The sequence below is a fragment of the Miscanthus floridulus genome, chromosome 9 (assembly GCF_019320115.1).
Source record: "Miscanthus floridulus cultivar M001 chromosome 9, ASM1932011v1, whole genome shotgun sequence".
In the NCBI taxonomy this organism is placed as follows: domain Eukaryota; kingdom Viridiplantae; phylum Streptophyta; class Magnoliopsida; order Poales; family Poaceae; genus Miscanthus; species Miscanthus floridulus.
Genome location: NC_089588.1, coordinates 129,991,853 through 130,003,966, shown reverse-complemented (window position 1 = coordinate 130,003,966; position 12,114 = coordinate 129,991,853). Strand labels below are relative to the sequence as shown.

At 42.5% G+C, this 12,114-nt stretch overlaps 1 protein-coding gene across 2 annotated transcripts; it reads right to left on the bottom strand.

Annotated features, from left to right (window-relative positions):
* Positions 1-1,014: 1,014 nt before the first annotated feature.
* On the bottom strand, positions 1,015-12,114 carry LOC136484276 (uncharacterized). 2 transcript variants are annotated; one of them, XM_066481516.1, is made up of 28 exons: positions 11,933-12,114; positions 11,713-11,836; positions 11,508-11,623; positions 10,370-10,486; positions 10,126-10,266; positions 9,543-9,987; positions 9,296-9,449; positions 8,836-8,957; positions 8,266-8,357; positions 7,896-8,151; positions 7,762-7,813; positions 6,269-6,417; positions 6,113-6,183; positions 5,855-6,028; positions 5,516-5,584; positions 5,261-5,365; positions 5,097-5,186; positions 4,327-4,402; positions 4,145-4,247; positions 3,986-4,055; positions 3,723-3,902; positions 3,010-3,132; positions 2,853-2,936; positions 2,594-2,778; positions 2,092-2,230; positions 1,961-2,020; positions 1,716-1,820; positions 1,015-1,575 (listed from the first exon to the last, which is right to left on the bottom strand). In XM_066481516.1, the coding sequence occupies exons 1-28, from the start codon at positions 12,029-12,031 to the stop codon at positions 1,462-1,464; spliced, it is 3,615 nt and encodes a 1,204-aa protein (XP_066337613.1). In that variant the 5' UTR covers positions 12,032-12,114; the 3' UTR covers positions 1,015-1,461. The 2 variants fall into 2 exon arrangements, with proteins under 2 accessions (XP_066337613.1, XP_066337612.1); XM_066481515.1 differs by having other exon boundaries at positions 9,296-9,987.

The window sequence follows — 12,114 nt, the reverse complement described above, 5'->3', positions numbered from 1 at the left end:
GACGCTCCGCTAGATTGTTTGGTGTGCAAGTCCTCTAGGGACTATAAATATAGGGGCAACGTAACTATTCCAATCAAGAAGGAAATAGAGCTTTGGTCTTAAAACAAATCTCCTCATGCTCTCTCGCTCCCAGCGCCATCGCCCTTGCCCCTAGCACACCGCGGCGCACGCTGCCACCCTCGCCTATGCCGCGCTGCTGCCCTAGCACCGCCGCCGCCATCCCCTAGCCGGCCTTTATGAGCACCACCACCACCAGTACCGGTCTTGGCTCGGCGGCAACGGTGGGGGATGGGGGCCGAGGAGCGCCATGGCCGCCGGGGTGACGGGGAGCTCGGTCACCGGGGCGAGAGAGGGCGTTGCGTCGCAGTGGAGGAGAGATGGCCACTCCCCTACAGCACCGCCGTGCCACCTATATGGATCTTGTTGGAGGCGAGTGGATCTCGCTAGGGTGGGGGAGAGGGCCGCCGGATATGCAGGTGTTGGGGGGCTCCCGATGGGGGGGGGGGGGGACGATGCGGCAGGGGACGAGGAGCGCGGAAGGCGGGCAGGAGCGGAGTGAGCCGCGCAGGAGTTGATTATGTTTTTTTAGATGAGCGGCGCATGCGACAGTGAGTGAAGTGAGGCATCCTGCCTTCCGGACACCTTAGTGGTAGCATTACTGAAAACAATATTACCAATGAAATAGTCGCAACTCTTGCATTATGAGTGCAACAAAAAAGAGGTGCATCATTCAAGAGAACCACAAGTTCACGGAAAATTCAGCTCTGCCTGTATTTTGTTCAAATAAAGTAAATCGGTAAATAGACAAAATGACTAAGTTCATTATACTGGTCTCCCTTGCATTTCGCAATTAGAGGACAAGAGACGCATAAAAATTCATGTGCTGTCATGCCATTCATCTCACAATACCAAATCCACTCGACATACACACAAATTTCAGCAGCAGGGAAGGCACCTTCTATAATTCTTATGTTGGCACCGATCCAATTCATCGCCAGTCAACTATGAAAAAAATTCTGTACCATACTGTCAACGACAGGATGAAGATGTTCTTATTTCATTTCCCTTCATTTCTCATGTACAAGGGTACACAAAGACCTATAGCCAGAGTCCAAGGACCATGGCCGCAACAAAGTTAACTTAGGGGAGGAAGAAAGGGAGGTTGGAGGAGGGCAATGGCGCCATTTTAATTTAAAACTTAACTCTGGAACCTCAAACAACTGGTAAACGAACTCGACTCAGGTACACAGTTTTAATTACACCAGGCGGAGGGGATGACAGCCGGCCAGCCACGGCTACTGAGGGGGGAGGAGGAAAAACCCGACTGGATTTGGGGCCGGCCAAGTCACGCAGCCGCACATGCCATGGGGGTGTACTATGGCGGCTGTACAATATGGCGCAACTGTGATCCTTCTGATTTTATGGCACGGTTTTGATCCTTCAGATTTTATGCTCTCGCCATCACATGAAGTAGCTCAACGCTTTCTTCTTCCTTGACCCGCCTTCACCATACAGGTCATTCCATTGAAGAAGCTCGTTCATGTTTGCTGAATCAGACGAAACGCTCGCACAAACCTGCAGTGAGTAAAAAGAGGTTAGGATGCTGCTCTAGAAACAAGAATGTAGGTTGTAGTAGGTTGCAGCTCTAGAAACAAGAATGTAGGTTGTAGAGAGAGTCAGGAGATATGAAATGGAGGCAAATTTGGTGTTCTCACCTGCTCATGGGCAGATTTGAAGTCATCTATGCTAAGAGGACGGATGTCCTCGCTTCCATACAATGCAGGCTCTGGCCTACCTTCTGTTTTAGCCAAATTCTTCTCCTGCACACAATGGAATTGAACCCAATATTCATGATTTAACAGTAAATGCATAATTCACACATCACTGCTCCCTGCTGCAAAGGATAATCGTACTGCCATGTGCAAACAGCGCAACCAAAAGCAGAGACAACATTGTGTACCTTCTTTTCCTTCTCCAGAATTTCTCGAATGGGATAATGCGCTGCGGTCACACACAGATTCTGAAAGCACAAACTCAATGAAAACCATGCAAAGGGTTTCTAGCAATTGCATGCATAAAAAGCAAACACACCTTAAGGTCGCTTCCTGAATAACCATCAGTCATATTGGCAAGTGAGTCCAGATCAACATCCAATCCCAGCTCTTCTTTTGCCAAAATTACTTTTAGAATTTTCTCTCTATTTGATGCATCGGGTAAGTTTACCATTAACCTGAAACAATTGAGTAAAATGCTGATAAATATGGAACCAACAGCAATTTGATAATCCCACCTAAGCAAACAAAACTATTGCTACCCAACGGCAACAATTAGATAATCATGGCCCACTGAACAAAACTACAGTTACCCAATTGGGTAATCCCACCCATTGAAAAAAAGGGCGTACCCAGTGCAGAGAGCTCCCGCTCTGTGCGGGGTCTGGGGAAGGGTGTTAGTGGCAAGCCTTACCCTCACCTGTGCAATGCGAGGAGACCGCGACTCGAACCCGGGACATTCCAATCACAGGCAGTAAGACTCTACCGCTTGCACCAGGCCCGCCCTTCTAATCCCACCCATTGAATGGAACAATATTCACCTGCGGGGGAACCTCCTAATCACAGCCTCGTCCAGATCAAACGGTCTATTTGTAGCACCAAGAACAAGCACACGCTCCTTATCTTTAGTGCGCAACCCATCCCAATTTACCATAAATTCATTCTTCATCTTGCGCATCGCTTCATGCTCCCCTGGATTTTCTCTCCTTCCTAGCATACTATCGACCTGCAGAAAGTCAAAACAGTTAGTATACACTGTACCGATAGTGGTTACTAATGTAAACTTGTGCACTTGCATACCTCATCAATAAATATAACACTGGGGGCTATTTTACTTGCTAGTGAGAAAACAGCCTTTACATACTTCTCTCCTTCACCAAACCACTGAAAGTAAATGAACCACTGGTTAGCCTTGAGACACTAGACCTCATCAGTTGCTCATTAGGTGAAATAATACCTTCGATGTAATGCTCGACATTGATATATTGATGAAATTAGCACCTGCTTCAGTTGCTACTGCTTTGGCAAGCATAGTTTTCCCAGTGCCAGGAGGTCCGAAAAGCAATATTCCCTTGCAAGGCTGCAATGAATGAATTGAGGAGGCAGTTATAAGATCATGACCATAGTAAATCAAGATAATCTACAAATGAAGTTTTAAAACTAACATATCTATGATTAACTAATATACTAAGTAATAACACATTATTAAATAAGGAATCACTGGAAGCCAAGAGTTCATGTAAAGAGTCAGCTCGTGACATTTCCATCAGGCTAGACACCAACTAATCCATAAGCCTCAATCTTAGTGTCCCCAAGTATTTTCCCGCTCTTTAGAAAGATGAAAAACCTTATAGAAACAATACTGCCAAATTAACTAGAGGACAAGTGTATTCAGATAACTCTGGAAGACCAAAGAAAACTGATGCTCCTTGGAGATTTTATCTTGGCATTCATGCAAATTATTTCACAAATATCCAAGCAATACTATGAAATGGCAAAATGGCATGACTGTATCTTAGCTCAGTTCAAAGCAAAATGTATTAAAATGGTTCTTAGATCGTGGATTCAACGCTTGAAAAAATATCAACCACATGGGCAACCCTACAGTTGGAAAGAACACTGACACCCCAGGTAAGCGATTTCAAGCATAATTAGGCATTATGATGCTACCTTTGTTAACTGCCCTTTGCAGAACAATTCAGGTCTTTGTAAAGGGAGCATCACCAGCTCCTTTAACGTGTCCTTTACATTCTCCAAGGCTCCAATATCATCAAAGGTAACTCCAATGTCATTAGGTGGTATAACATCTGCCAAAAGCCTTTTCTCAAACTCATTCTCTGTGACAACATCCTGAGAAAAAGGATTTATATGTATAGTGTTCAGCAACTAAGTTGAGAAATCACGAAAGCATGGCAATAAGTGGGAGGGTGTACCTTCAGTGATTTTTTGGAGCTCTTGTTGTCACTTTGCATGCTTTGCAGCATGTTGAGCCCAAGCTTAAGGCTGTCAAGTAAATGATTCAAAAATCCACTGAGAATTGATTTGAAAGGAAACATAGGACAAATAGTTTTCAATAAGAAAAACTTTTTTACCTTTCACTTGTGAGTACAAGTTTAGCATCCTTGGAGTTGGAAGTTTCAATTTTATTGTGCTTAAGGTGATAACTCACTGCGTACCCAACAATCTTGTCCACATCTAAGAAAGGTTGGAGGAGCAAAGTTTAAATTGAAATTCTTTAGATGAAATGTGAATAGACCAAAACAAAAGTACTTACTTTCATTACTCAGTGATTGGTCTTTGATGAATAATTCTTCAAGATCATTGCATTCAATTCCATTGCGGCTCAGAAACTGCATTACAGAGAAAGTGAAGAATCATATAATGGTCTGATTCGCTAATCATAAGTAACCACGGAAAGTAGAAGCTTAAAGTAACCATGAAAGGCCCAATGCCAGACATTTTGGTTAAATGGCTACTCCCTCCGTCCCAGAAAGAAAGTCGTTATGGGATGCGTGCAAGTCAAACTTTCTCAACTTTGACTAGGTTTGTAGAAAATACGTGCAACATTTATATCTCCAAATAAGTTTATTATAAAAGTATAATCAACGATCTTTCTAATGATACCAATTATATATTATAAATATTAATATTCTTTTATATATAATTGGTCAAAGTTAAAAAATGTTGACTTCTGGGGAAGTGAGAAGACTTCTATTTAGGGATAGAGGGAGTACATCCAAAAGTTACTTCTATGAGGATATTTGATGCTTTCAACCATATTAACAGCAAAAGCATATATAGACATAGAATAATTGCATAATCATGCAAATGGTGAAAATATGCGTTCATACAGAAACAGGCAACAAAGTATCAAACAGAAGAAATACTATCAAACACATGTAAATGGTCATTTGAGAATAATACACCCAGGCCATATTAGACAGGCATCACAGGCCCTTCAGTTTAAAGAAAGATACAGTTGACAGTGGGAAATATTAAGTTCCATGGGACAAGTATAATGTTGACTTCTATTCTGCAGCTTACCGTGCGAATGCTACCAATATTTGATTTGGCTTTAAGTGTTTCAACATCACGATCCAACTGCTGCTTCCAATCTGTAAGCAGAGCTTCATCCTGCAAATTTAATTCTTCAGATCAGAAAATATACTTAATAACAACTAAATGAGTGTAGCAAGAGATACAATCACCTGCGGAAGCTGGATCAAAATTTTGTTTGGGAAAAGTTTATTTAGATGTTTCATTGCCTTTGGACTTTCCTTGCTTCTTTCATGCAACCTGCTACCAAAGCTATCCTGTATTTTTAATAAAAATCATATTAATTAAAACAATGCAAATCAGGGAGATAAAATCAATATCATGGTTCATCAGACTACCAAATTTAGTCATGTAAGTACATATAAAAAACTTCAAGAAGAATAAAGAGTAAGACAAAGAAAATTTACCGGGAAAAGGTCAAAAAGTGTCTGGCTGCTACTGGCAAACTTTGTGAAAAGAAAACCTCCAGGATGCGCCTGCAAGAAAGATCACTTCACCATCTTAGCAAACTTTTGCTAGAATTGAAGAGAGGTAACTGATAAAAATTAAAGAAGGATTAACAGGATATGCCAACAAAGAACCCCTGGTGTGGGGATGTGAAAAATCACAGCAATGCAAGGTAGAAAAAATAACTCAGCCTTGTTCATTTACAAAATGAATGCAGGAACCAATATGCCAAAATAGCATCAGAACTTGAAACCTCCACAATCCAAATTTGTCTAGTTTATCAGGAATAATGCATGTACCTTCTCTTTGCGGCTGTCCATCTGGGTGTGGGATCCTATAACAAGAACACCAGATGGAAGCGATTCAAGTTTGCTCCTCAAAGATGAAAGTGACTCTGTAACTCCAGTGAATGATTTCTCTACATCCTTAAGTAACACTATCAGAGGTCCAACTTTGTTCTCTTCTGAAATGACCTGACAGGAAATGAAAATCATACTATTATACAGAGTGCTAACTTCATATTCAACAGGATTCCTTGTCCTAAAAAGCAGCAGTACCTCTATTAACTCGGTCATAGCTAGCCTCTCAACTTCTTCACCAGCAGAAAAGTCTGGGCGCAGTAATTCAGCTGTGGAAATAATGCGTCCTCAGCAACAAATAAAGAGTTCAAATAACTGCCAAAGAAGTAGAGGAATTCGGAAGTTTGAGCTAACCAGAGCAGAAGAAGCCATGATCTTCCTCGCACAAACCGCCAAGATCATTACCATCGGTGATCTGCTTGTCAAATCGGACTCCAATTTTTGAGGATCCATTATCTTCGAAGGCAAGCATCACTCTGCCTCGATAACCATAACTTGGTCCCCTGGAGATCAATCAAACAATTTATAAGAATAAATGTATGTATTGAATGAACATGGTTGCTAGAAAAAAAAATGTCATCAGGAGAAAGAATATCTCAATTTCCAGGATTGTAAGTACAAAAGCAAGCTCATAAGTGGGTTCCCTATGAGAAGTCTCATATTCCAGTTATTCCTCTTCCTGTTTAAGAGGCCTACTGAGTACAGACACGAATTTCATGGGAAAAATGTTTCATCCAACCATAGTAAACTATAGTTTGTAAAGACTATCTGACGGATGGACACCATATAAAATGTTTCTTTCAAAAATGATGAAGTGTCAGGTGCACAAGCATAATTGGTGGATATGTTATCCCAAACAGTGAACAGTCAGTCACTTGTCATTTAAACTAGAAAAAACGGCTGTTAAATGGGCAAAACAGCCAATTAAATGGAAACGGTGTACCACCATATATCGTTTAAACGGCTTGTAAACGGTATAAACGATTGTTTGGGCGAACAGTATTTCACAAACTCAATCTTAGTCTGTCAATATATGGCAGCGCCCAAGCAACAGGTGGTCCCACTTTGAATGGCTTTTTGCCGAGTTCAGCTTGATAAAAGGAAAAGTTATAGTGGGATGGGCGAAAACCCACCTCCAACTTGTAACACCAAGATTGAATCCAGCGGACAAGATAAGATTTTGTGCAAATGTTAATTGATATCAGTTGGTAGCGCATTAGTTCATACTACAAAGACTATATAAGACCATAAAATATCTCTCGTCAGAACTCATACCAATAGAATGACAAAGGTCATTAAATATCCATTTTATACAAAATTTAAGGCACAGATTATCTGTCCCTGAAACTCTAATACCACTAATGATAAACTTCCTTGCAGTACTAAAGCATGCATTGCCTACAACAACAACAACAAAGCCTTTAAGTCCCAAACAAGTTGGGGTAGGCCAGACTTGAAACCCAACAGAAGCAATCAAGGTTCAGGCACGTGAATAGCTGTCTTCCAAGCACTCCTATCTAAGGCTAAGTCTTTGGGTATATTCCATCCTTTCAAGTCTCCTTTTATTGCCTCTACCCAAGTCAACTTCGGTCTTCCTCTGCCTCTCTTCACGTTACTATCCTGACTTAGGATTCCACTACACACCGGTGCATATGGAGGTCTCCGTTGCACATGTCCAAACCATCTCAACCGGTGTTGGACAAGCTTTTCTTCAATTGGCGCTACACCTAAAGCATGCATTGCCTACTGGAACAAAATTCTGATGATAATAATGTAGAAGCCTAAGGAAGTAAGGAACAAGCATTGGATACATCTGAAGACAGGAATAATATTTACAATCAATGTACCTTTGTGACAAAGAGGATGGCTGAGCTGGACCCACATAACGCACCCTATCACCTACAGAAGATGTGGAGGAAAAATCATGTTTTGAGAAAAATAAAATTCAATACATTAAGTAATAAAGAATAGCTAACAAAACCTTCTCTGAAAGTATAGCTCTTGGATGTAGCTGTTGACGATTCCTGTTTCGGTAGAGATGCAGAATGCAGAGTGGATGTTCCCACAATATCAGCATTCACACTGGAAGTTGGTGCAGCTGGCCTCCTGAAGTGAACAGTGTCTGCCAACGAAGAACGATGCTTCTGATATATTGCAAACTTCTCGGCAGTTGCCTTATCCCCTGATTTATCAGCCTTCCCAACATCTTTCTGGGATTCTGGATCCTTGGAAGGTGCCTACATGGATTTCTTGTTCAGAATAGGAAAATGGTAATGGAACATGCAATGATTCAAGGTTTCTTAGCTTCTGAATATTCTTTAGCAGTAAATAAATATACATGATGAGCTTACCCCAGGCAGCAAAAGTGAATCCACGACAAGGAGTCTAGCACCAAAATGTTTGGCAAGTGCCTTTACCAATGTTTCCTGATAAATCTCGGAACCTAAATGCATCGCCACAGAAAAATCAGAGGAATACAAGAGCACAAGCACTGGGATAATTATCAAACAAGTATGGTCACTAGCATTATTCGAGAAAAGTATGGCAACTGCCATAACTCAAGGCCCAGTGAAAAAAAAAGGGCGTACCCAGTGCAAAGAGCTCCCGCTCTGTGCGGGGTCTGGGGAAGGGTGTCAGTGGCAAGCCTTACTCTCGCCTGTGCAATGCGAGAAGACCGCGACTCGAACACGGGACCTTCCGGTCACAGGCGGTAAGACTCTACCGCTTGCACCAGGCCCGCCCTTCAACTCAAGGCCTAGTGACTCCAGTTTAAATCACTTGGAAAAGGTAAACAACAAAGGAAGTACAGGTCTCCAATATGGCAACTGCCATAACTCAAGCCCTAGTGACTCCAGGTTAAATCAATTGGAAAAGGTAAACAACAAAGGAAGTACAGGTCTCCAAACAGAGAAAGTAAGTACCTGCTGGACCAGATAACAAAATTCGCTGATTTATTGATGAAATCTCAGCAAACTGCTTGATGAATTCCTTCTTTTCCAAGTGTATGAATGCACATGATAAGAGCACATTCTTTGTATTCTCACTGCATGAGATGAGAACCGATAAATACAAAGATATGGACATGTGACGACTAAAAAGAAATATCATGCTGCATCCCAAGGTTGGTCTGCAGACAGCCCTTACAAGGCTTTAAGAAAAACTCAACCAACCAATTTCTATAATCTAAGAACTAAGCATACACCATTGTTGGCAACCTCAAAACTAACCAAAGAAGAATAGACAAGTTGCCTTAGATTTTTATAATGTAGCATATAAATAACACATGCATATGCAAAACTTCAAATAGACAGCATGATAAGAATCTTGCATAAACAGAATAATGTCAAAGCAGCAAAGGAACACAAATTCAAAGCATATCACCTGAGATAATAAGGAAAATTCTCAAAGGTAACATCAATATCACTTGGATTAATAATTCCTTGTTTCATCCCATCCTTAAAGGCTTGACATCTACTTGGAGGCACACTGGTCGAAGCGTTAAGATCCCTGATGAGATCCCTCTGATCTTCAAGAGCTTTAAAAAGATCACCAGTCAAATCGAACTCGGATATAGTTGATCCTGTAATCATCCTCAGAACTGGCCTTATCTTATAGGTTGCAATCTTACCGATTTCCGTACCAAGATGAGTATCAGGCCCAAAGCCATTTTGTTGACAGGTATCGTTCGCAGCAGCATCAGGAGATATGGGGGCTGCAGCGACATCCATTGGAGAGTCTTCAATGTTAGAATTTACCTCATTAGCATTTTCCCCATTCTCAAATTCCTTATCAAGGCTTACAGCACGCCCTTTTGATTTATCAGAAGCAGATGATGCCATTGGCCACACTACTCTCTGGCTGTTCTCTCCGGCTGCCGCGGGAGGTACTGCTGCTACATCCTTCGGCTGATTAGATGTAGATGCCAACATCTCTGTACCAGCTACAGCTGAAGCGTCTCCTGTTCTCTTATCTGTACGGATGCGCTTTACGCTAGCAACGGGAGGTTCTAGAAGGTTAACAGCAGATGATGGCACCGTTTTAGGAACTTTGTCATTCAAAGGATGCTGAAAAATCTATGAGCCAGTAAAGGAAAAACAGGTAACATATATGACATTTCTCCATTCTCAAAGTGCATACTACAGTCATGAAGAAAGAGATGTAACTGAAGAAAAAATGTATGACTGAATGAACCGGAAATGATAAAAGGATACATAAGCATGCTTTCCGCATGAACTGAATATGACTTCATCCCCTCCTGTAAGGGGAACTTTTGTGCCTGGACTTATGGGCTTTCCATTTAATTGGACCATACCCTTCTTCCCTAGAACTTCTAACTCACATGGACCTCCTTGCTGAAAATTAAACATCAAAGCCAATGAAATACTTGCAGACTAACACTTGAGAATGTTCATGCACTCCGCGGAATGAATATGAACCATAAAAACAAGAACATACCTCAAGGCGCCGCAGCTTGCAAAGCACTTTGCTAACAGGTTGGTCTTTCAGCCACAAATTACAGCTTTTGCTTTGACCAACAGAAAACTGAGCCACACTGATGGGATGGTGAGGAGTCTGTAGTATAAATATGTTTTCTATCAGTATTTACAAATAGAATAATGTTTCATGCATTGTTCTACAATCATTATGAACTGAAATCATAAACATCTACAGAAAAATATACATGCTAACAAAAACAACCAACAAAGATTGACCTACAAGCTACTTTAAATGTGAGGCCTTGACCAACTACTAAGTAGTTAAAGTAGCAACAATAGATCCAGTGGTGATTGCAAAGGAATTCAAAAGATGCATCCCGTCAAGTAGATACTGATTTCTATAAGTTCAGGATATCAACATTACAGAAAGACATGTCAACAAAGACAAACAACAATGACTTCAAACAGATCAGATTTAGCCTACTAGGTACCCTTAAATATACATATCTACAATACATGTGACTATTTATTAACTGATGACAAAACCTTGAACATATGAATGTGTAGTGAAAACAGGTAGCGGCTATGTTGGACAAGTTCCCTACAAGCTACAGAACAGAAAAAAGAAATATCAATGTATCCCAAATCAGATGCCCGTTGAACAGCTAAAAGTAGGCCCTAACTGGAGCTAAGCATCAACCAGGCAATCTGGTACCATGAATTGCAAATTCCCACAATAAAAAGCCTAGGCATAACAAATACTACCAGGAACTAGTATTGCTTGCCCCTGTTTCTAACGAGAGAATATGCTGACTGAAAGAGCACAAGTAAACAGTATATACGGTAGTTAATATCCCAACCTAGTAAGCCGACTGGTACCCCCTTTTCCCTCCTCCCAAAAGCACCTTTTAGAACGCTGCCTAGCTGTACTCAGAACCAAGCTCTAAACAGCAAGACTAGTAATATTCCATGCTAAATAATCTAGCCAAACAGCAAGATGCTATCCGAAGACCAAAATTTCACCCCTAACACCTTAAAAATTGAATCTTTACAAAGCCCAGCATAAAAATTGCCATCTTTAACTTCGATAACTACAGCATATACACCAAGATTATCCAATAATCAGCTGCTGGCAGGTTGCCGTCAGGTCACCGCACCTGTGAGCACTGCGAGAGCAGCTTCGCCCATGGCGCTGCGGGTTGCTGTTGCTCCGGCTCCTTCCTCCTCTTCGAACTCTCGGCCACGGCGGAAGAAGGCTTATCCGCTCCTTGATCTGCACCAAAGCATCAAAACCCCATGAACTCGATTCCAAACCCGCCCCCACCAAACCCTAGGATCCCAAAACGCCCGAAAGCCGCCCACCTTTCTGTGCCACCGCCGCCACGTCCTCGGCCGAGCCGGTGCTCCTCGCGGGTGCCGCTCCCGCCACGGAATCCTCCTCGGCCCTCCCGGGCGCGGACGCCGTCAGTGACCCTGGGGACTCCGCCTGGTCAGGGCCACGGTTCAGATCGGTTAGCCGACAGGTCAAATCGGGAGGCGGCGACGCGAGATTCTTCGATCCGCGTGGGGGTGGCGCTCTCACCTTGGGCCGCTTCGGGAGAGGTACGGACGAAGAGGACGGCGACGGGGACGGGCGCTTCCCAGCGGCCGCGGCGGCGGAGCTCCGGCGAGTCTCCACCATGGCGTGTGCCGGAGGCGAGGGTTTCCTCTCGTCTCGTCACCCCTTCCGCTTCTTTTCCACCCCTCGAGCGAGAGTTCTTTCGG